Below are 25,038 nucleotides of genomic sequence, written 5' to 3'. Positions count from 1 at the left end.
GGAGCCATTTGGAATAAAGTTGGAACCCTCTTTGACAAAAAGATGGCAGCCGTGGAAGTGAAACTTGACATAAAATATTGTAGAAGTCATTGATGGCTTTTAAGGAACCAGTTTTTTTTACTTCTGATCCTCTGAGACACTGAGTAATACCTCTCCTCCAAATGTGATGGATGGCCATTAAATCCTTGATTTGCAAACTCCTGAAATCTGCTGAATCAGTCATCTGAAGAGAAAGTTAAAAGAACACCTACACTTCTATTAAAAAAAAAACTTTCCTGTCAGTCTTAATTTTGATGTTTTGTTTTTTTCTTCATTTTGAAAAGTTAAGTTAAAGATAAGAAAAACATTGAAAAGTTGTTGAATTTTCTCAAAGCAAGAGACAAAAAACTGCATCTCAAAAGTCTCTTTTTTGGGAATTTCCTTGTGATTTTTCTCCAAATTCTTTTCGTCTCTCAGGTGAGCCGGCTGTTGGCGGGGGAAGACGTTCTCTCGGCTCTGGACAGCGTTTTGGAGAGGATCAGCGACCTCCAACAGCTGGTCTCCACCTGGTCCGAAAGTCTGTCCGAGGACGACTGTCAGAGAGGTTCCTCCTCTTCGACTTCCTCCTCCTCGTCCTCTACCTCTTCATCCCAGGACTCACCTGCCCACGGCTCCTCGGCCGCCTCCCCCTGCCCATCCTCCCCCAGCCACATCCACCTGGAGGTGCAGCAACCGGAGGAGGAAGAGGAGGCAGAGAGCTGTGAGAAGGCACCGGTGAACGGAGAGGAGCCAAAGATGAGATCGCCACAGCCCCGGAGCAGGTGAGAACGGATCAGGGTCATTAAGAAGACGAAGAACTCAGGAACAGGAGAAGTGACATAAGTTCCTCAGTTTAAAGCAATTTATTTTGGCAAATATTGCTTAGCATAAAAATTCAGGTCTGCGAAGTACAAAGAAATTATTGGACGCTTTAAGTTTCCAAATGTGAGCTTTTGTGTCCAGCGGAGCACTAATAATGACAGAATGAGGATTTATTCCCTCAGGCGTCAACTGAAGTGAAGGTGGAGTTACTGTGAGGCACTAAAGATAAAAGCAGTAACCACATGGTGAACAGCTTTGATCGCCCTTTTTATATTACTGCTTTTATGTCTCTTAGTTGTTGCATTCGTTCCTCAGATATAGAGCAATAAAGAGTTATGAAGCCTCTCCTGTGATGTAAAGTCAGCCACATTGTCACTGAGTGCTGATGGGCGCTGCTCCTTTCTCCTTTTGTGTGAAGAGCATTGGCCTCACATAGCTATGCCATGCAGTGCTTTAACCTCTTTTATGCATATGAATCTGTTTTATTAGGGTATCTAAATAGATCATACAGAAACCATCATTTTAATTTAGCAGCTTTATATTTTCAGCAGTAAGATGTAAGTAAGTTTTCTTGAAGAATTTGTGAGTTAACCCTTATTACTGGTTCCCATTTCTCTTGTTAAAACCAGCACTGTGTGTGTGTGTGTGTGTGTGTGTGTGTGTGTGTGTGTGTATTTGCTGTGTGACCAGCAGAGTGAGCCAGCAGCTGCACTGGTCCAGCGAGCAGAGCCTGCCCTCCCTGCCCACCAGACCCGGAGTGGAGAACCAGTCTGTCTCCCAGTTCCTCCTGCTGCAGAAACTCTCCCTGCTCAAACTCACGGCTCTCATGGACAAACACTCCCCGTCCAGCAAGCAGGGCTGGAACTGGTAAGAAGTGTGAACGGACTGCGGTGATTTCATGGTTTAAAATAAATGTTAGTGTTCAGCAGAGGTTGAGGGCAGAGGTGAGGGGAGGTGAGAAGTAAACTCTGTAAAAACAACAGCGTTCCTAGATTGTTTGCTCCTGCACAGCTGCATGGAGAAACTTCTTCAAGGAAACAACTGTGGAAAGGAGGGCAGGTGGGAAGGCGGAGGGTAAATATTTCAGGCAGCCTATTTAGAAAATTCATTCATTATTCATGGCTCAGGTGCAACCCTTCTTCAGCGTATAAAACATCATGCTTCAAGAGGAATAAACCCCTTTCCAAAAAAAACCCCAGAGAGGACTGCGGGTGCCTCACCTTGGATCTATATTCCTGGAAAATCAGAGGGAAGTTCCTTTCTGCCCGCTGGTTAACTGCTGAGGCATTGTGGGTTATTTTGGGCTACTTTCTCTTTCTTCAGAGGGTCAAACTGTGTCTCTGTCCTCGTCCTTTCTCAATCTCTGTGCTCACTCTTCTTTCTCACCCACTTATAGCAAGTGTCTGCAGGGTCTGACATTAACCATGGCCTCATGGCCTGTGGCCACCAAACACCCCCTGTGGTTGGCCCCCTGTGGCCTCCAAGTTTTATCAGGTCTCTTGAGAACGAGACATTCTGGCCTTTCAGTTCAACAGTCTTGGTGATGGTTAGCTAACAACATGTCAGGACTACTGAAACATGGGTTTACTCAGTCTACTCAAACTGCTAACACGATCCTTACAGAACAACCAGAAACTCAAAAGACAGACTGTGAAGAAGCTTTTGACCAAGAAGGCTACAGATGGAAGTATTTTAGATTTTCTAGTAGCAGTAGGAGCGAGTGAGACAGAGGCACAGTGACGAAACCCAGCATTAAATGGTCCTCAGGGATAAATTATTAAAGACCTTAGTGCTCATAAACTCCAACGTTACTGGTGCTTTTGAACATTTTGCCGTAATTTATCATCGTGCTGTAGCATCTCTCCTGCTCTCTGTGTCGGGGCTGAGCTCCTCCATCAACACTCGTGACTGTGAGGGCAATAAAACAAGTGGAAATACTTTAACAATGCACAAGCTCACCAAACATAAACATGTAAACATGCAGAAAAGCGATATTTGATCCACCGCTATGTTTTACTCAACCACAGCAACAAGGTACAAACAAGCTAAAACAAAAGCTGGCTGTGTGTAATTGTTTCGCTTAGTTTGCCTGATTCCTCAAAGTTTCACAAATTCATGTAAAGTTAGCTGCTGGCTGAGCCAGCGCAGCCCCGCCGCCAGCAGCGCCTGCAGGCAGCGACGGGAGGAATGATCGATACTGGCTGATGTCTGTGTTCTTCACTCTGGACTGGGAGTGATTATATGTACCATATCTTACAAAGAACTTGAGTTTTCACTTTAAATAAATAACTACATACTGTATGTTCACTCGATCTATTGCAGTTGCTCAGTTACTGAAGGCCACGTTAAGTTGCATTAAATTGCCTTTTCTATTAAAAAAACAAAACAAAACATTATACATAAATAAACTTTGGCCACCAAATTGATAATTAGTGTCTATCTCTGATCTCATAGATCAGGAAATGCAGAAGGTAAACAAAGTCAGTGAGAACTCGGCACAGAAAAACATCCAGAAATTGTTTAAGAACAGGCTGTTTTGTGCTTCATTTGCCCTCTTTCAACTGATTCTTCACAACGGAGCTGTCAAGTGAAAGGAGAGCACAACCCATGGAGCCACAGCAGCCACGTTTATGGGAAAGAAGCCATTTTGAAACAAGGCAGGATCATCCTTTAATGTTAACTGGGTGGCCAACAGTTTAGGTCCCCGTCATTCAGTGTTTGTTGGTGATGCAGTTGGATAAAAAAGGGAACAAGGCTTTGGATGCAGATGGTGTGTTTTAACAAAGAGTTTGCAGAATGTTGAGCTCAAACTGCAGCTTGTTTAAAACTGTGGATGCTTTCACTGCACTTTGTGACATACATGGATTTAATGAGATCAGCGTTTTGCCTCCTACACTGTTTTTGGAATAAGCCTTCATGCAAAATTGAGACAGATTCATTTTAAAAAATAATAAAACACTCAGATATTCAGCTTGTTTACTCTGCTTAACATTTGTATTTTCTAATGTGTTCTGTAAACACATGACCTGCTTGTTTTATGCTTTGGTAGAAAACCAATTAGATTTTTGCCAAGGTTGTTATGCTCAATGAGATAAGGCTGAATGTGGGAACCGAGCATTGCATAGAAAACCCTCCTGAAATTACTCCTCGCAGATATTCGTCTTTAATTTTGAGGATCAAACGTGTGTTTGGGAGGTGGGGGGTTCAGGACAAACAGCCGCTCTGTGGCAGCAGCTTGAAAAGCATCAGCGAGGCTTCCTGTAGTTCAGGTGTGCTGTGTTTTAGCACTTCAAACTGCACCATTTTACAGAGTTTAAACTTTAATAAATGACATGAAAAGGAGGGAAAATGAGTAGAAATCATGCCAGACCTGACCTCCAAGGGAAAAAGAAAGAAAACATCAAGTTAACGTTTGCTGAGCAAAGCAGGAGTTTCAAATGAGCACAAACTCTGAAGTGCAAATTACTTCTTGTTAACTTCATGTTCTTTCACCTCAAACTGGATTATGTGACAATAATACATCCCAGACACATCGTCGTGTTTATTCATCCCATAAAATCTGGTCGGTTTGGGCAGGTCACATTACTCTTTATGGGTTTTGCAGACGGCTCGATCCAAATCGGACTAAAACTGGAAGTGACACGACTCGACCGTAGCTTATTTGTAAAAGTCAGACAGATGCACGCGCTGTGAGTGAAAACTGTGTCACTCCAGCAACGTTACGCCCAAAGCTCCAGCAAAAACAGGAAAAAAAAATCTCTTCAGGCCTCAACAATTAGCTGAAGTCTTGTCATTTCAATGATTTAATCACTGATGCCAAAACGAGCGCTAGATGATCAAAATACAGCAATTAAGTGCTGATTGAGACGGCTGATACTCGGAGGCACTTTCCTCAAAATAGCCAGTTTGTTTCCAAGAGCCGCTGTTAGATATGGAGGGAAAAAAGGGGAAGTGAGCTGAAAGTGTTTAGAGTGCATGGCTGATACCATTTTCTCTTTGTGACTGTGCACTTTGTTGAAAGCCGAGGGGTTGACGCGTGTTTTCCTAACTTTTAGGATGATGAGCCGAGCAGAGAAGAGGTTTCATTACTGATTGTCGGAGTGCTTCGTGTGTCTTTTCTCTCCTTTTAAACATGACCATTAAAAGGCTGCACTCTGTCCTGCAGCTTTTAGAGTTAAAAGCTAAAAAGCATTGCAGCTTTCTATGCGGTCTTCCAAACAGGTGACTTTTCAAATCCCCTGCATGTGGAACAACATAGGTGTCCAATCGAAAAGGCAACAAAAAGTCTGTCAATAGTATTTATGGTTAAAAGGTTTCTGATATCAGCTGAAACATGGAAAGTCTCTCCAAAAGTGCAGTTTCTCTGATCAACATCCATGGTTTCTTCATGAATGTGTTTCCTACAGAGCTGATTTGAATGGCACACACATTTCAGCGATCACTGGAGACTTATGCAATCAAAAATGTTTATTTGGCTGTTCCTTCAAAAGGAAACGCACCCAACAGCAGCCAAGTTTTTTACACTTGACTAGTTGAGATTACAAATTCCCCTGACATTTGCAAAACAATTCTTGAGCGTACTTTAATTTCCATAACTTTTCCCTCAGCACCAGCCCATGCTGTCTGATTGCTTCGTAAAAGTCGCAGGACTGCAGGATTTAATGGACATCCCTGTCATTTGCAGGACTGTTCCTAAACCGCTGAGGAAGACCAAGGTGATGGAGATGAAAGGTCGGCGGGTCTTTGGGGTTCCTCTGCTCCTCATCACCCAGCAGACAGGAGAGCCACTTCCTCCCAGCATCCTCCGAGCACTGGTCTACCTGAGGAACGAGTGTTTGGACCAGGTAACGGAGCAAAAGAGGCCTTTTTCACGACAATAATTCAACTGAATGTCGTTGCAGAGTGCTTTTTGTGATACAGAGTAAAAATAAAGCAAAGAAGGCATGAAAAGATAACACAAAATATCAACTTTTTTATTTCATTTGTATTGTATTGTCTCCCAGGTCGGTCTTTTCCGGAAGTCGGGGGTCAAGTCTCGTATCCAGTACCTCCGTGAGCTGGTGGAGTCTGACCCAGAAGCTGTTTCGTATGACAGTCAGTCCGCTTTTGACGTGGCCGACATGGTGAAGCAGTACTTCAGAGACCTGCCTGAGCCCATCTTCACCAGCAAACTCTGCGAGTCCTTCCTCCACATTTACCAGTGTGAGCACTTACTACTGTTATCTTGTGACTCCCATGTCTACCTGTATGAATCTTCATTTCTCACTTTGTAAAATATCCGCTGAAGTTTGGTTGAAACATCTCCAACACAAGACAAACTAAGATGAACCAACTGTCGAGGTTTTTGCACCACTAGCTAGCATGCTAAGATTTAGCTTCTATTTGCGAAACGCTAACACGCAATAACTAGTGTGTTTGTCTGTTAACTATTTAGCATGTTTACAGATTAGCATGCTTTGCTAACAAAGCAAACGTGCTACCAACTAATTTGCCATTTTTCTGTACAAACATAAGCATATTAGCATTTTAAAGTGTATTCTGAATGTGAGAAATTACCCCAAGGTGTCAATGACTGTGTGAGTTTTACCTGTAATCTTAGCCTGTTAGCATACATATCAACCTCAAAAATGACCAAATGAACCCTTTCTTTGGTCCATCTTCTTTTCTCTGCACTCAGTCTGAATACAGCCTTACAGTCCACAACATACTAAAGCAAGTTTAAAGCTAACGGTGTAGTTATGCAGAGGTTTGACAACAGCATGCATTAGCATGCAATCACTAGCACACATATTATCCGTGCCATGCTAAGATGCTAACGTTAGCACACTGGATTCATGTCAAACCCAGATGAACTGCAGCTATATATTAAAAACTTTCTGCTTACAGATTTTCCCAAGGATCAGCAGCTGGTTGCGGCTCAGGCGGCCATCTTGCTGCTTCCTGACGAGAACAGGGAGGCGTTGCGAACGCTGCTGTTCTTCCTGCGGGACGTGGTCGCCTGCGTGGACGAGAACCAAATGACGCCAACCAACATTGCGGTTTGTCTGGCGCCGTCGCTTTTCCACCTCAACACCCTGAAGAGGGACGCCAACACACCCAGGTGAGCTGAGACCACAGACGGTGTCAAATTAAACCTGAGGTCAGGGAAAGATGGAGACGGACGGAGGGAGTGTGGTGTCTGACCCACACTGTCACAGTTACATAAGTCTGAACAGCGGTTACATAAGACCTCTGCTGTTCGGTGTGGAGTCCACTCTGTGTGTGTTGCTTTAATTCAGCCTAATATAAAGAACATGGAGGTTTCTCTGAGACTCATTATGTTTATATGATATTTCATCTGGAGTTTACTTTCTGACAATGCAGCTCATCAGTGCTGTGCTTTTCATCACTTCCTGGATAGTAGAGTGTCCTTGAACACATCACTAAGGACGGTTTTAAGGTCTGATTCATTTATTTGAGATATATTTATATCTTGATTAATTCATCAGGGACCGTGCATGTTAACAGACACTGCTGTAGATGCACCAGAGTTAGCCAAGAGGCCATTTTTCATCTGCAGTCGCTGGACAGATGTTACAAAGTCACCTTAAATTGTCCCCTGCAAACAAATAAAACTGATCCAGCTCAGATTAATGATCATGAGCAAGTTTCAGATCTCTAGTTGGTTTTTAAACAGAAATGGACACTGCCTGGAAGGTGGAGTACCAACCTTTGAAACATAGTCCTATAATTTAAAGATTACAGACTTCATAGGGACGAAGCTAAACGTGCAAAACCACTCGTATGAGCCCTTGAAGGAAAACTCAGTTTTTAACAGCCTGGCTCTAATTTTTGTAGTTTTGTATTTTGTTTCCCAAGAGTCCAACAGGACTGTAAACCGACGGTTCAGATGATCGCACAGGATGTGACTGAATTATGTAAGAATCCTGTGCAAAGAAAGCTAAAAAAAACCAAATATGTCTCATTTTCTTACAACTACAGCGTACTGACTTCAAGCTCTGACTCCATCATGGTTCTCTTTTAAGTCCCGGCCCCTGATTCAGCTTCAGATGCTGATTCCCCCTCGGTTAATGCGTGTGTGTGTGACTGCATGTGTGTGATGGCTGTCACCCACAGCAGGTTGACATTTTGTTGCTTCATTAGACGTCATGTTCCAAACTTCTCCGTTCCCATGGATGACATCACCTCTGGATCAGTTCCAGCTGTTACACACACACACACACACACACACACACACACACACACACACACACACACACACACACTCCCTCTGTGATGAAAAGCTGTCAGCACAGTTTATACAGAGAGAACGTTATGTAACCTCCACCAATTTCCATCTGGCCTCAACTTCACTCCCTGATATGAAAGATATTTTCTATCTGCTTTTCAGCTGAGAGTCCTGCTGGGCAGGAAGTTAAAAACGGGAGAGAAAAGATAGAGAGGTGACAAAGAGAGAGGGGGGATGATAAAGAGAGGGGACAGAGTGAGACTGTCGACAATGATAATGACTGTGCAGTTGGTGATTTGTGTTATGAGGAAATGAACTTAATTATTGGGAGACGCTGGGTCCCATCAGCGTCTGCAGACCATTTATCTGAGCTCTGAGTTTGTGCTGCAGAACTGTGTCTCCAGTGATTCGGCTCGTTTTGTCTTGAAGGGCCGCCATGACAAAATCTTTGCAGCCAGGGAAACAAAGATCACAAAGAGGGCAGAATATTCCAGGACGACTCGTCCGATCCACTTTTTCACCGCAGTGTGTTTGTTATTCCACCTGTTAAAGCCCGATTCCATTATTAACGTGAGTTAATTTAAGTCCAGGTTTAGGTTTTGTCTCTCTTCTGATTTAATACTTTAAAATCAATGGAAGTAAACATACAAACATACATGCTTGCCCAAGTGAAGGAGACAGTGATGAACTCAGAAGATAAAGCTGCTGTTATTTTTCATGCATTTTCTTGTTGTCGAAACATCCCAAGAAACGACTAAAGAAGTTGGTTCGTCTCTAAATTTCTGCCTGTGGCTCTGAGCCCTACTGAAGATGTAAATCTTTAAAAGCACCTCATGAATAAATGGCTTGATTTTTAAAAGAAAATGAGAGAACATGGAAAAGAGAGAACATGAGATGAAATAACAGAGACAAACATGATGAGAGATGACAGAAAAGGATGTCTTAAATTACCATTCAGGACTAGAAAGGATCCAATAATCCAAGAGAAACATAACAGGACGGTGCATCACATGAAGGAGACGACAACTGACGATTAATTAATGATGATCAACCTTGACCAACTTTAATTATCCCGTGTTCAAAGCATAATGCTGGCTTTTATTTTACTGTCATCAACAAATCCCATGAGGACAAGAACCAACAGTGTTTGGTGCGTCTCTCACTGACTTCCTGTGTGTCCCTCGACTCATAAATATATAGTTTCATTTTCTTCCTTTTCTCTGAAGTTTACACCAAAAGTTACTCAAATAGGGGAATTCTACAGGTAAACAGGTTGATTGGTAACAGGTGATAGTATCACGATTGGGTATGAAAGGGGCACGAGCGACTACATGAGCTCAGGAAAACCGTTGCCAGTAAACGCAGCGTCTTCTGCACAGCGTCCCAGACTAATGAATCCAGGTTGTATTCGCAGCGGCAGATTAATCTACATTTGCTGCTTTAGTGAGTATTTGTGGCAGCAGGACGGTGTGTGTGTGTGTGTGTGTGTGTGTGTGTGTGTGTGTGTGTGTGTGTGTGTGTGTGTGTGTGTTTGTTCACAGTAATGAAGGAATGTGTCAGCCAGTGCAACAGTGTGGCTCAATGATGTGTTTTTAATAGTTTTTGGACAGCAGTGGCGCTCTGTGGCACAGAGGCAGAGATAAATCAGGCTTTGATACACTCACAGTGCTGTTAGTAGAGACATTCGCTGCTGTTTCAAACTTTCTTCCTCCTTTTTCTTCATCATCTCTTACGCCATCACCCTCCTCCACCTCCACACTGCCTCGTCTCTTTCTCTCTCTACATATTTTGTCATCCATCTTGTTTCCTTCCACTGTTGTCTCTTTTTTCGCCACCCTCACATCGTTCCTCTCTCATCCACATTATTCTTTTGTTCCGCTCATCTTCCTCATATCTCCTCCCTCTTGTGTTCTCTCTTCTCTTCTCTTCTAATCCCCTTCTTTTCAACTTTCCTTTCACTAACTTCTCGTCCTCCTGTACTTTCCTCCCTTCCTTTCATCTCCACCTCTTCCTTTTTCCACTTTGGCTCTTTTCCTCCCTTCAGGCTGGCGGGACAGAAGATGGAAATGACATAACGACACAATCAGCACTTTGGGCCTCCCTGCTCCTGGAAGCCCGAGTCCCGGCCTGTCAGAAATCATGTCACACTTTGTGGTGGGAACAATAACTCGGAAAATTGACTGCTGCTCGCGGCTTTTCTCACACAGATCTCTGAAATCTCATCTCTGCGTCTTTTCGCTCGTGCTTCTGCTGTGACAGAACTCACCATCCTACTGAGACATACACTTCTTAATGGTCTTCTGGTCGGCTCGGCTTGTTTTAAGTGTTGGCGTCTAATTTCCCAGTTTTGTAGCGCTGAAAAGAGTTTGCACTGTTTGATATGACAAAACGCTCATCCTTCCAACTTTTTCTCAGTCGCAGGAAACTAAAACAACTTAAAGGGTGAAACTTCATCTCAAATGAAATCAAGTAAAACAACTTCCTGTGAATGCGTCAGATTCCAGTAAACCTCTGCGATGCGACATGAAAGCTTTCCAAAACAACCTGAATCTGTCAGTTCCCGTAATTGTGACGCAGTGCTGATGATTCCATGCTTCACACCTCTTCCTGTGAAAAAGCACGTTGGAAATAAAAGCATCGAGTAGCAGCCGTGTCTGCTCCTCATCCATCACTGATCCAGCAGGAGGTGGCGCTTTGCCCGATGGGGTTTCGCCCTCTGTTGCTCTCTGACATCTTCAGTGTGTCGTTCATGTCATGGTTCAGATGTCTCTCCAAACAGACGCTTCACCTCTAAACTTCTCACGTGTTTTCATTCTTCTTTCATCTCCTGTTAATTGTCTCACATCCCCTCAGATTTATCTGGTGACCCTCTGGTTTGGAAACACTGGACCAGCTAACAAACCAGCTAACATACCCACATAGAATCATTCATCAGTCACAGGAGATGTTTGAACTGCATGAAGCTGATAATACCTCTGTACTTAAGGAGGATTTTGGGTGCCGGACTCATAGTTGTGGAGTTTTCTGATACTTTTCCTTCAGGATCTGAGCACTTCTTCCATCACTGGATTTCAGTATGTGTGTTTCCTTTAGTTGAGGAATATAAAGGATCTTGACCGTGTTCCTGTGTTGCTGCTACAGGTCGAGTCACAGGAAGTACAGCCTGGGCCGCCCAGACCAGCGGGACCTGAGTGAGAACCTGGCTGCCACCCAGGGCCTGGCCAACATGATCACCGAGGCCCAGAGACTCTTCCAGGTACAAACCCCGACAACCTGAAGCTATACAGCGAAGTTTTTGTTAAAGCTAATTAGACAGGATGAACAAAATAATGCTAAAAAATAGCAGAACTCTTCCTGTAGCTTCCAGAGTTTTGGCCGGGTCAGTGTTTAAGTGCTGCAGGCCCACCTGAGGACTCCCCCTGTGAGGAGGGAGGTCTGCTGTCCCACAGTCAGAGTGGAGGTGAGGAGGAGCAGGAGGAGAGAAGGAGCAATCTGCGGCTGAGCACCCAGCAGCTCCTGAAGGAGGCCAGAGAGAAGAGCCGAGGCTGGGAGAGCCACCCGGCTCCGGAGCACGTGGAGCTGGCCTTCAAGAAGGTAAATGACTGTCAGATCTGCAGAGAGCATTTTCAGTCCTACAGACTGATTAAAAAAAAAAAAAAAAGTTTAGTTTGAGCTCATTTACTAACTGCAGTAGAGTAAAATATGGAGATTTTTATTTAGTAAATATAATATTAATATATCGTGATCTGGAGGAAAGAATGAACAATGAATGAGTGAATTAATTATGGAAACAAATAACGAAGGCAGCAAAGAGGGAAGAATGGATGAACTACAGCAAGAAGGAAGGGACAAAAAAACAAATGAAAGATTGTTGAAAAAAGTAAAAAATACAACCTGATAAATACTGTACAATATTAAAACTAAAAAAATTCTACAAAAAAAATAACGACCATCGAACTTAGAGCACAAAGACAAAATATGACTGATTCTGCAGAAATAATTAAAAAAACTGAGCAAAGAAAACGAAGGAGATGAGAAGTGATCAGGACGAAGGAAATTAAAAAGAACATGAAAAAGAATTAATGTTCTCATTTTATTAATAATTTTAATAATTTCTTCAGGCATTTTTTGCCTTTATTAGATCGCGACAGTAGAGATGACGAAAATGAGAAATAAGAAGTTTTGTATTAGTATTGCATCACACACTCTAAAGCAGTCTGTGTGTGTTGATGTCCAGCACACACTGACATGGCGGTACACATGGTGTGTATTTATACTGGTTGACAAACATGAGACCTAACAAAAGTCACCAGTCGGACGTGAACCAGGGACGCTGCAGTCCACGTTTGGTGCTTCAACCCCTTTCAAGCCCATCTTAATGCCCACATGTTGAATGTGTCCTCGTCCACGCTGCCCCTGAATGAGCCTTTCCTCCACCTTCATGCAAAGATGTAATGAGCTACCATAAGGCTTCAGTAGTTCAAATCCAAATTCACTGAGGGCAACAGAAGGGTCGGACAGTGCAGTCATGGCTCCATTGAATTGTAATTCTCCACTCGTCTGCAGATGGATGACGGCTGCCCGCTGTGGATGTGGCGCGGCTCCGTAGAGGTGGAGGCCCCCCAGAAGGAGCTGCTCCACCGGCTGCTGAGGGAGCAGGAGCTGTGGGAGGGAAGCCTGCGTCGGGCCGCCGTCATCCAGACCTTGTCCAAGGACACCGAGGTCTACCGCTACCTCCTCCAGGGCCAGGGCCACTGCCCGGACGCCCGGCCCCCACAGGAACACCTGCTGCTCAGGTAATGAGGCAAAGCGAGCCCCAAGCCTCTTGGGCCTCTGGGTCTTAACCCGCTGAGCTCTACAGAGCGGCGAGGACGGACAAGTCACAGCCAAAAATACTCTGAAAACGTCGGTTTGATTTAAAGTCGGAGACAGCAGAGTGTTTTGTGTGCGAGAGGTTTGAACGCGGTTGATGAAATTTTAATCCAACCCTGAAGTCAGATGAGAGATGACAGTATCTGTGTCTGCAGCTGGATCACATCACACCGTGTAGCTCTGTCTTATCGCGTCTCTTTGTGACAGCCAACATGAACTTTGAGTTACCCCTGAGTAAAACATTAGGAACAACACTTCTGCATTCAGACAAGCAAATCACACACAAATGTTATTGTTATCAAATCCCAGAAAATTACCAAAAACAACATAGTCCGTCTCTTAATGCTTCCTGTCTGTGGCTCTCAACTCAAAGATCATTGGTTCCCACCACACACTTTAAAAAAACACTTCGCAATTTCCTAAAACAGCCGCTCACCGAAGTCTTAATCAGAGGGAAATGGGACATTTGTTGGGGACTACTTTCAGCGGCGGAGTAATCCACATTTGGTGCTCTAGAGAGCATTTGGGTCAGCAGCATGGTGTATGTGGGACGTGTTTCAATAGGTTTTGACAACAATGGAGCTCTATGGCAGAGAGGAATGAGAAGCTTTGCATTCACAGACAGCGCTTTGGTTTTCATCTGATCTTTATTCATCCGTTAAAACAGCCTTGGAGGTGTCCTCATGCTCTAAGGTGTGTATGATTGAGCCCAAACTCAGTTCATCCACGGGATCTTTGCGGCGTGTCGTCTCCTTCCTGTGGAAAAACAATCTCTGGAAACAGTTTGAATAGATGTCAGTGGGAAACTTATGACTGTGATTTGTACAAACCAAAGCAGCGAGCAGTTATTTTCTGTCTTCTGATGTGTTTATCAGCATCAGTCAAATGTCTGCAGGCCATTTCATTCTTATTTTAATGTCAGCTGTGTAAGTCAGAGCTGCAGACAGTAAACAGGTAATGTGCAGTGTGGCTGGTCATTTTTCTGGGACTCTCATCCTGATGATGCTCGCTCTTTCTCAGGACCTGGCAGGCAGACCCGTCCTCCGGCCCTCTGTACCTGTCCTCTGTATCCACGGAGCACCCCGACGCGCTGCTGGAGGGGGTTCGGGCCCACGTCCACTCCTGCCTCTACGTGCTGGAGCCCACCGGCGCCAGGAAGACCCGACTGACGCACCTCTGCCGAACAGATACCAGGTAAGGACGGACACGGGAAGGAACGGAAAAGGAGTGAATTTTTGCTCATTTTATAAATAGAAATATATAATATATAGAAATATTAATTGATAAATGTGAGCCTTTGAAAGCTAAAGTTGAGTTAGCGTGGGAAAGAGGAGAAGATAAAAGAGTAAGACACTCATACCGAATAACCGCCAGGATGCAGGGAGTTATTTAATTATCAGGGGAGGAAAGAGGAGGAGGAGCAGCGGCAGGATGAAGCTGCCCTATGTTGCAGCATGTGAAGGGATCACTGCAGAATAGACTCAGTTAGCAAACAGTCGACAGCAAAGACTGACAGGAAATATTATAGAGAAGGAAATGTTCTCACCTCGCTGGTGGACAATGTATTAGTCCATGTTGGGAGACGTCTGAAAGTCCTCTGGAGGTGAATGGAGTCTTGTTTGTGCTCTGAAAGCAGTGAAAAATTAAATATGAACACTGAACATTGTGCAGGTCGCAGAAACATCTTGATCTAAATGAATCTGGAGATAAAAATATGTTTCCAAAATCACCTAAAATGTACTGTGCGTCTGCGCTCACCATCACGGCTGCCAGAGGTCTGACAGGCCCGTAAGACTTGACTGGAAACAGTTCAGAGGAAGTTCTCTCACTCCTACAAGGATCTTTACGCAGGTCTCTACAGAGGGAACGCCCTCATCTATAACTCCCAACATATCAGTAGAATATCGTCCGTCTCTGTGACTGCTGACCGCACCTCGTCCCTCGTCTTCAGCCCAGTCCTGGATTACTTCAGCAGTACATCACGACAGGCCGTGATATGCGCTCATTACACCACAGCTGATGGGCGTTCTTCGGCCCGACGCGTAGGGGGCCGAAAACCCCCCGAACGGACTGAAGTGATGTATTGCTTTTATAAGACGGTTACCAATAATGGCAATATGAAAGAGGAATACACAATAATTTTCATGTAGTTTTTAATTAAACAGAAATACATATTATCTAATAAAATAGCCCCGCTGTGAAAAGTAGTCCCACCTCTCCGTACGTTAGCTCTGCCTGTCGTCTGTTCCTGCCTCACTGCCCAATCAGCTCTACCATTGTTAACTCTACCTGGAGGAGAGAGTTAACCTTAAACATGTGAATCCAACTCCTTTAGTCTATTTGTTAACGTTGTCAAAACACCGCAGCTACTTTCTTCTACCTGCTGTGACAGCTTGTTGTCATGGAAACATTGTTGCTTCTCTGACAATCAGCCCGTAACGTAAACATGCGAGCCCCCCCCCTCAGTTAACTATGAGTGAGTGGTCCGGAAGAATCCACCCAAAACCTCAACGAATGGGAGTTTTTTTTAACAGTTTTAGCTTTGAGTGATCACTGACTTTATTAAGCGAGTATATGTGACATCGCGGCAGACACCTGGAGACGCAGCAGCGGCACCTGAATATCATGACTTTAAAAGTTGAAGAATTGTAAAATATCATTTCCATGAGGCTGTTCAGTCAGACAGAGACAGACCATCCCACCGAGCCCTGAGTGTCACCGTCTGATCCCGACTGACCTGAACATGTTTCGATGTTAACGCCTTAAAGAAACAGACATCAAACCGGATACTTCTTGCTGCGTACTGTAACACTTGGTTGTTGTCATGGAAACATTGTTGCGTCCCTGAAGCGGAGTGATATGCTGTGATAAGGCTTTTCAGAATAGTAGCTGTGGTACACGCTCATTATATCACAGTTAACAGCCAATCAGATTGCCGGATTTCACCTTTCCGTTTTATAATTTACTTTAACAAAATTGTTTTTTTTTAGCACTAACTGACATGTTGCTGGCAGCTGTAGTAGTAATATTTTGACCAATAATCAAATCATTCAGTTCATTAAGTTTGTGCAGTTAAAGGTCCAGTGTGTAGGATTTAGAGGGATCTATTGGCAGAAATGGAATAAAATATTCAGAACTTTGTTTTCATCACCTCAGACTGAGTTCTATCTACAGAGGGAGCAAGATCTCATGTTAAACCGCCGTGTTTCTACAGGAGCCCAGAAGGGACAAACCAAACACTCACGTTTCACTACATTACTTGGGATGAACTTGGAAAAAAAAATCAGTTAAAGTAATCCCCATGTAAATCAGTCAGCATATCATGCTGTTTGAACCAACGATATTAATTTGCATGAAAATCTGAAATGTTTGCTGTTTATAAAGTAAGAGTTTTCCAATGAAACGCTCAAAGCCGAATCAAAACGGCATATTTCCGTCACTGGCTGATAATTCTAGTTAATCTGTCCACATTAAAATGGCAGAATGGTCCTTTAATGAATAAAGACAGACGTAAGACCAAGGGCAAAGTGAGCTGCGGGAGCTGCAGAGAGGCTGAGAGGATTTAAGGCCGTGAGAAGCCTATTAAAAGAAATATCTGGAGAGAGCTCTTAGTCCATCTCATCCGTCTTAATTGAGCCTGTTCTGTGTTTTTGACCTCTGCCAGCATCCATCTGCAGCACAATCACAACCTCCCTGAAGGTGAGCGCATGAGCGGGAGGAAGTCGAGGAGGAGGCGCAGTCCTCCTTCTCATGATTCATGCCCTTTGAAACTAAGTTGCTGCAGATTTTCTGCTGCTTACATGATCAATTTGACTCTTGGCAGAGCCCTGCAGCTCTATTTGTCTCAGCTGATTAAATGAAATGAACCTCAGTGCGACAGAAAACAGGTGGCGGCGGCGGCGCTCTCTCGCAGAGGGCCGGGCTCATAGCATCTCATTTAACTGCACTGTAGTTTGTTTTCTCCAGCAGCCCGGCCTGCGAGAAGGCAACTGCAGATTTGGTCAATTCGGTTATGAGCACGCAGTTTCCTCTGCACAGATTCAATATAAGGGAGAGCGCAGGGAGGCAGAGGGCTGGAAAACAGAGATGAGAGGCTGATAACAGGCGACTGTGGAGGCTCATCTTTTCCAGAAGAATGCACATCGTTTGTCACTAAACCGCGCTTTGTTGTCGCTAAATACGCCGAGTACATGTGATTCAATGTGTGCACAGTGATGTGATCGTACACACCTGTCATTAAGATGTTATGGTGTGCTTTGTTTCAACTCACAGTCAGTCAAATTCTGAGGAGTTAATCCAAATTTGGACTTGTTAAGTCAAAATTATGAGATCAAGCTAACAAGGTGATTCAGCAGATATCATGTTTGCTACGTTCACCATCTTAGTTTATGTGTAAGCATGCTAACATCTGCTAACTAGCGCAAACACAAAGTGCAGCTGAGGCTGATGGGAATGTGACGGCAGATATTTAGACATAAACAAATAAGTGTTGGACAAACTGAAATCCATCCAATATTTGCTGAGACGTTTCACTCAAAGCTATAAATGTGGACCTCATGTTCAGAGGATCGTTAGTGAAAGTCAGTAGGATTCATCCTCTGTGGAACATGGATGTGATCCATAGAGCTGTAATGCTAGCGTGGCTAAAAATGATGACACACGCATTAAAATAAGAAATATTCGGAAACTCGATCACGTGTCCTAATTCAGACCCAGACAGTCAAACCTTTGATTTAATCCGAATTTTGACTCAGCATCTCAAACTTTTAACTATTTTTGACCAAATCAAACTCTGATTTAAGGATCTTATTTTGGTGGACTGAGCTGCATTTACTGTCGTACCCTTCACCTCCATCGAGTGAAATCCTGCAGGCTGTGACTTTTCCACTGGTGTAACTGGGACACTGGGCATGCTTGTCATCGTAGAAATAGACCATAAGTTTCTGATGTTTATTGCAGCTTTGGCAATATCTGCTGCCTTCCCTTTGACGCCGAGCCGAGAGCTGAACTGCTTCTGTTAAAGTGTACACACGATCACATTTTAGGCATTTGGCTGAAACTGTTATCCAGAGCAACAAAGAGTTTGTGCTCAAGTGAAAGCTTCAATGCCAAGATCTTTCACAAGCAGGCAGCAGGCGTCTGAGCCACATCGGCCCGTCAATGCTCCTCTTATGCAAGAGCGATCGTGTAAGAAAGGAGTGAAAACACCCGGAGGGATGAGTGCCTTCACTCTTTCCTTTGTCTGTCACTTCCTCTCGCCTTTAATTTCCTCTCATGACGGAGCTCAAGCTAACGTCCGCGGTGCACCGGGCTGTCTCCCACTTATTTGCTGTGACATTAATTTTAAGTGCTTGTTAGCTTTGAAGGCAAGACAACAGATCCACAGCATCAAGGTCAACGGGGCTTTTTACAGTACAGGCCTGTGAAACAGATCCTATCACCTCCAGAGGAAATTAAACACGTTATGGCCTCAGCGAGTGAGAAACTTGGTTTGGACTGGAATCCGCCTGCAGCTGCTGCGACAGCACAAAGACCATGTAGCACGGGTAGAAGTACAAACATCACAGATAACACGAGTGGAGCTAATGATGCTAATGATGAAGCTCTCTTGCATCATTCAGTAAACCATTTCTGTGAACCGGCACACGACTGATCCTGGAGCTGCTGGTGCGTCATTTCTGTTATTAGCCACACTTCTGCTTCTCCTGCTACGACGACTCAAAACGCCTCGTGAGGAAGATGAGGATGCTCCTCTGCAAGAGGAATTATTGACTAAACGAGCATGTATGACTGTCTTCATGCTGACAGCTGCAGAGCAGAAAAATGTGACACCTGTGTGGCACTAAACACAAGTTAGTACTTCTTTTTTAAAAATATACATGGGAAATGTTTATTTATGAGTGAACGCGACGATGCCTTTAGGTTTATCCCAGAAGTCTTTAACAGAGATGTAATATTTAACCTCAGAGACAGGAGGCATGTGGATGCAAGACACATGCTGTTACAATGACTGAAAAACACTCATCAGCAAACCGCGGGTGTCTGCATCAACCCTTTTCAGAAGATCCACACGCGTCTCTAAACAGAAAACAGAGGGAAATCTGCTTCTCGCCCGTCACAGCTGTCAAAACTAAAGCAGTCGTCTGTTAAACTTTCACTGACCTTTTCTCTGCATGTTTTATCTTCCAGAGGCCGGTCGCAGGAGTGGTACAGGAAAGTGAGCGGACATCTTCTGGCCTCTGGTCTCGTGGCCATCCGGGACTCCTTCAGAGCAGACCACAAGGAGACCAAGATATGAGTCAGTGCCGAGGTGGAAGCTGAGGACTCGGGATGATTTACAGACGTTGCACCAATCTGGAGTACTCACCCCGACTTCTGAACTGGTTTAACGGCCTCCCGTCCCATCTCGTGGTGGAAAGCTGGAAAAAAGGGACGACAGCATCATTGTCAGAGAACTTTCTCTGAGTTTTAGAAGTGAAACTCGTGGCCCAGAGCACAGCGAGCAGGGAAGGTGACCTCGGATGGCTTCCCGAAACCATTTGTGTCGCTTTGGCTTTGACTCTTTTCGAGTTGCTGTATGTGCTCACTTTTTGTCAGTGACCTTGCAGATTGCCAGCAGCACCTCTGCGCTCCCTGCTGCGTCTGCTACGCTTCACACTCAAGTTCACAAAAAAAAGGCAAACCATGGCGAGCTTTGACAAAGAGCGTTTTGATGGGAGGATGAAAAGCGGAGGCCTCATTTGACTTCTAACTGAGGAAAAGGTCGAGATGGAACAAGTGGACAATGAAGTGAAATTGGGATCAGGAGCCGACTTTGTTATTTGCCAAAATTTTGCCTGAAATATGTCAAGAAAAAGAGAACCACAAATTTTAGGTTCCAGAGGCAGGGGGAACACACAGCAGCGCCTAAGTGGCCAGAAAAACATCAGGAAACAGACTTCAACCAGCAGAAAGCAAAGACGGGAAGAGGAGAGAGTGGACGACAGAATCTGTGCGACAACCAGGAACAAGGTCACCAAAAGAGAGCCGGTCCAGCTGCCCGGAAAACCTGCGAAACCTCCGACTTCTGGGCGAAAAGAGCTCAGAGACACAAAGCACGTTCGCACCAGAGAAAGTTTCCTCGCCTACAAAAGAAAGATGTTTTTCTGTGATTCACTCAGACACAATTATCCTCGTACCAAAGCCACATGAGCAGAACTGTTAAGATGAAATGAAATCCCACAGAGGGGTTTTCTTGTCAAACTTCCCTTTCGGCGTGGCGCAGAGCAGCTGGATCCAGCCGCAGAGCGTCGCCGCCGCGCGAGCGTCTCTTTGTTATTCGTCCCTGTGACTCGGACCCGTTCTGTAACGGGACACGTGTGACAGTTCAAAGACGAGCGATATCTACCTCTCCACAGGACGACGCCGCAGCGCGTGACTTTGAAGCACGGGCCGAGGCCTCGCCACGCCGCTGGGGGGGCCAGCCTTTTGTGTGCTTTCTGCCGCTGTGACGGATATTCAACCAGACAACTTTCCCCTCAACTTCCTGAATTTTTTAACATTTGTATTTATTCGTGCCTGTCAACGGCGTCTTATTTCATGTGGCACTTGAGCGTTACTTCACTTTCAAAGTAGGCTTGTCCTACATATTTCAAAGTGTCATTGTTGGCAAGTGGGTGCATGTAAATGTCTTCAGAGTCCATTTCATTCAAACGTCTGATTTCAGATGATTTAACTTAATGCATATCAAAGTACAAATCCCTTCTATCTGAATACAAACTGTATTTAATTTTGAGCTTTTGGAAAACAATTTCTTGTTTGTGTGCGTGTGAAATCTCGATTTATCAGTGCCAAACACCTAATTAAAATGTTTATTTCTCTCCGAATCTGTTTCCTGTTGTTTTTCTCCCTCCTCTGTGACTCGTCTAAGTGCCAAACAGATTACTGAGTGTCATTTCAGAGGAAGGTGGTGGAACCAGCAGGCAGTGTGAAGATGAGGTACCACACTGCGCCACTGAAGCACAGGAGATTAATAAGCTAGGCGCTGCGTTCGCGCTGCAGACTTCCAAAAACTCCAGACTCTCACCTCTGTCTTCCTTTCTCATGCTCACGACACCCACTTGTATCTGATTTGCATAAAGCTTATTTACATATCTTATTGATTCATCTCAGATCAGATAGTTGAATCGCTGATAAACACTCGGCGCAGAGGCACTCAGAGCGGGAGACAGATGCTGAGCAACAAAATGCGATGTAAAAATACTTCTTGTGGCGAGGACATCCTGCCCCGGTCTAAACACGATTCTAAGGAAGGAATAATTTATGCAAATTACAAATAACAGAAGCACAGAAGTGCCTGCAGGCACCTTTAATTTCTGTACAAGTCTGTTCCTTCCATATGGTGCTAATATACCATGGTGTGAACGCTGGATGAACTCGAGGTCAAAGGTCAAAGGAAAACAGCAGTCTGTAACAGATCTCAGGTTTGATCACATTCAGAACATTTTTGTGATATTAACCTTAAATCAAAGGACTGTGGCGTGAAAGGCGCCGCCTGCAGTGCTGCAGTGATCATCACCACCGACCCTCCAGAGCTGTTCGCTTCTTTTCCCTCATTAACAGCACGCTTCAGCGTCACGGCTCTCGTCAGCCTCGTTTCCAGCAGCAGCTGTTCTCAGTGAGAACGCTCTGATTAACCCGCTGCGCACTGCCTGCCCAGCACCAAACAGCAGGCACACGGCGTGAGAGACGAGCTGCTGAACACAGTGGAGCATTTAACAGATAAAGCACCAGATGTTCTTCTCTGGAGTCGGGGGAGACCAAAGCAGAGCTTAAAGGAGAGAAAATACTGGACTTACATTGATCAGGTGGACTCCAGCCGGATGATCACGTTACTCTGCATCTGCTGGACAAGGAAGCAGGGAAACGTTTGTTAACACATTAGCTGTAACACCAGACACAATGTGGAAGCTGTTAGCAGCTGCAGCAGAAAACCGAAAATATTCACAGTTAAGAAGCTGAAATCAGAGAATTTTGACTTTAATTCTTTAAAAAACGGCTAAAATCAATTAATCAATTAGCAAAATAGTTAACTGTTGACAACTAATTGATTAATCATTTGATTGTTGTAGCTCTAGACTGCACACAGTAGGAGAAAACATCAATATTTACCTTCCTCTCCTGCTCTGCACCACCAGGATGCCACTTGAATGTTAATTCAGAGGCGTCTTCCTCAGCAGGGAGGACGCTGCTCCTTCAGTCCCCACAGGCAGCTGCTCCAAACTACTCAGGCCTTCAAACAGGCGACATCCCACCTCTCTAATCCACCCCGAGGCGCACGAGAGAGGGAGCGAATATGAGCCGAGGCCACCGGGTGACGAGATCCGTCCGTCCCGTTGAGGCAGGAAACGTTATTGCTTCTGCAGGTGTTATTGAAGCTGCGTGGCGGGCTTTCTCCTCCTGGAGCGACTGTCATAACACCTTTAACACTGTCCTTCAAACAGCAGCTCGGCGGCCACCCACCCCAAAAAGAAGAAAAAAAAGGCCCCGACTGTGAAAGCTTAATGAATCTTTCATGAGGATGCTGTGGGAATTATTGCCTGAGAAGGTCGTGAGATGAGCCAGAAAGTCCTGGGATGTATGTGATGACGGGAGACTGCGAGCGAGCAGACGAGTGTGGATGTTTCAGAAGTTTCAAAGACAAGCACGTGTCTTCCCCTCACGGCTTAAAACTCCTCCAATAACTATTGTATGACTTGTGACGATTCCTGGAGTCATACAACTTTTATATCTGTGGAAGCGCACAACTGTCTGCTGGGTAAAGGCAGACTGCACAATTACAAGCTTCCAGGCCGCCTCGGAGTGTGTGTGATGTATAATTAACTTCATCAAGTGGGTTTGTTTGCTTTGCACTTCAAGCGTCTGCAAACAAAGCCCATTTACTCACACAGGCCATGGAGGGAAAAGGCTGTGATTGCTGGTATATAAGAAGCAGCTCAAGCCAAATGCGATTTTCTATAAGTCTGAGAAACAAGGGGCGCTATGAAAAGCCATTAGAGCAGGAATGCATGCAAAACTATTTTCTCTGAATGAGCTCAAATTTGTGGAATTTTATGCGATCAAAGCTTCCAGACTTATTCTGATGACTGAAGCCGTTTGTAGAAAATGAGACAACGCCGGTGAACACTGGTGCAGGATGTGTTTCCTTCATTCTTACTCAGGCCGTGTGAGACCAACGATGGCACTGCATCAACAACAACAACAACAAAACAACATGCAGCTTCCTCATTCATGTCAATAAAACCAATTTGTTGGCACAGCGGGGGTCCTGATGCAGAGGCAAAGAAACACAGGAGAGGTGTTGAACCTGATTTGAAATGGAGCCATGGAAACCGACCAGAACCCAACATGCATAAATCAATGCTAAAAAAAAAAAAAAAACTTTTAAAGGACCCCATCTGTCTAGAACGTCAGACGTCACTGGAAAACAAAGATTCTTGTGGGTTAATAGATGCAAACCATTTCAAGACACGATGAGAACAACAGCTACAATCAACACCATCAACAAACAAACATCAGAAAACTGAGGTCACTCACCCACCAAGTCTCCAAGAAATCCACCCATCGACACTCCAACAAGCCCCGCCTGGTCACAGTCGCAGGGCCAGACCATCCAATCCGGTGGACACATAGGCCACAGGATGGTTTCAAAATGGCCGCTACACTCTGACCTTTTGACTGACACCTCACCGGATCAGTGAAGTCCACAGCCGACGAGGGTCCGCATGGATTAGAGGTGCCTCATTCTTTTGTGTAAAGATCGAGCCAATTGAAACCAATTGTGCAGATGATTGGCGCTTCCTATAGCCAATGAAACTCCAAAAATGAGGATATGCTGCTTCAGCGAGTATTTTACAGCCAAATCAAGGAAATCAGTGAAAATATAAATGGCCTGAATATGAACACAGATCTTCATCTTGATGTGTATAATAAATGGCCTCTCCTGGAGAAAGCATTGACATGCTGTTATCAAAACATATTCAAAATATTCACTTTCTGTGGTATTTTAATCATATTTTTATTGAATTTGGACTCGGGTAAAGCTTCATGGTGTGGTTCCATTGTGTTTCCCGGCTAATAAGGCCCAGATATAGTCATCTGCAGGCATCTACTTATATATTCAGGCCGAAATAAAAACCTTCTACTTCAGTCTATTCAAACTTTGACGACTCAATGCCAGCAGCACTCAGTGGCTCTGACTGCTGAAGATAAACCTTCAGAGTGTTTCTTTTCAAAAGAAAACCATGCATGCTCTCCAAACGCTCCAAGAACAGCTCTCAGTTCACTTCAGCTATGCATGGATCGGCGTGTTAGGCTAATTTTACAGTAACGCTAAGGAGCTTCTTACTGGTCGAGTTAGGAGTTTTTGTTCTGACAGATCAATGATTTATGTGTAACACTACTGAAAAAGTTTAATTAAATGTCTTTCTCTGAAACAGATCGATCACCTGTCAACCAATCACTGCTGACAGAGTGTCAGGAGCTCTTTCAGACTCCCCCTGAAGTCCATTCATTTTTCCTATAGACCACGTCTGATGACTCACAGCCGGAGCATTTCCAAGACTTGGATCGGCATGAAGCCCTCTCAGTGTAAAAGATTAATAACCGCATTAACGATCTGGTTCTTTGATAAAAGAAACGCTGAAGATACAAGACGCCCGTGGAAAGTTCAGGGTAGAAGTCAACTGCATCTCCCAAAGTGCATTTCAACAAGAAAAATTCAATCACTGAGCTGAGAATCATTGCTAACAGCGGCTAGATGCTAAGATTAAGGTGTTAGAAAGCAAAATTGAAAAAACACAAGCTGCAGCTTCACTCAGTTCAACTCGGTGCTGCGTTCACTTCACAAAGTCAACAAAGCTGTTTGAACGTGCTGAACCTCTGATTGATTCTTCTTCCACAGAGACAGCAGCCGAGGCTCATGGGTACTGTACTATGTAGAGCTGTGTGGCATCAGGGCGTAGGACTCGGGGGGTGTACAGGGTCTCCATGTGAGGGGGGCCCACAAGGATACCAGAATAAATGGCAATGCAGGAACAACTAAACATGAGAGACGCATC

General features: G+C 44.5%; 1 protein-coding gene and 1 long non-coding RNA gene across 4 annotated transcripts in view; one reads left to right on the top strand and one right to left on the bottom strand.

Moving 5' to 3' along the window:
- LOC143333186 (rho GTPase-activating protein 7) overlaps positions 1-20,122 on the top strand; it is a 93,893-nt gene extending 73,771 nt beyond the window's left edge. For 2 of the 3 annotated variants that reach the window (XM_076751159.1, XM_076751161.1), the window contains exons 8-17: positions 457-800; positions 1,531-1,707; positions 5,525-5,684; positions 5,844-6,042; positions 6,727-6,940; positions 11,210-11,324; positions 11,429-11,662; positions 12,635-12,864; positions 13,961-14,134; positions 19,130-20,122. In XM_076751159.1, coding sequence (XP_076607274.1) covers positions 457-800; positions 1,531-1,707; positions 5,525-5,684; positions 5,844-6,042; positions 6,727-6,940; positions 11,210-11,324; positions 11,429-11,662; positions 12,635-12,864; positions 13,961-14,134; positions 19,130-19,238 — 1,956 coding nt within the window. In that variant the 3' untranslated portion in view covers positions 19,239-20,122. The remainder of the gene's footprint in view (positions 1-456; positions 801-1,530; positions 1,708-5,524; positions 5,685-5,843; positions 6,043-6,726; positions 6,941-11,209; positions 11,325-11,428; positions 11,663-12,634; positions 12,865-13,960; positions 14,135-19,129) is intronic. The other variant, XM_076751160.1, reaches the window with a different exon arrangement.
- Positions 13,998-22,368, bottom strand: LOC143333187 (uncharacterized). Its single transcript, XR_013078253.1, has 5 exons — positions 22,091-22,368; positions 21,778-21,824; positions 19,308-19,359; positions 19,103-19,204; positions 13,998-14,116 (listed from the first exon to the last, which is right to left on the bottom strand). It is a non-coding gene; the product is annotated as an uncharacterized LOC143333187 (long non-coding RNA).
- Between the last annotated feature and the right edge of the window lie 2,670 nt (positions 22,369-25,038).

This window comes from Chaetodon auriga, chromosome 15 (genome assembly GCF_051107435.1).
Source record: "Chaetodon auriga isolate fChaAug3 chromosome 15, fChaAug3.hap1, whole genome shotgun sequence".
NCBI classification, from domain to species: Eukaryota; Metazoa; Chordata; class Actinopteri; order Chaetodontiformes; family Chaetodontidae; genus Chaetodon; species Chaetodon auriga.
Note: the sequence above shows the minus strand (reverse complement) of the source record. Positions and strands in the feature narration are given on the sequence as shown.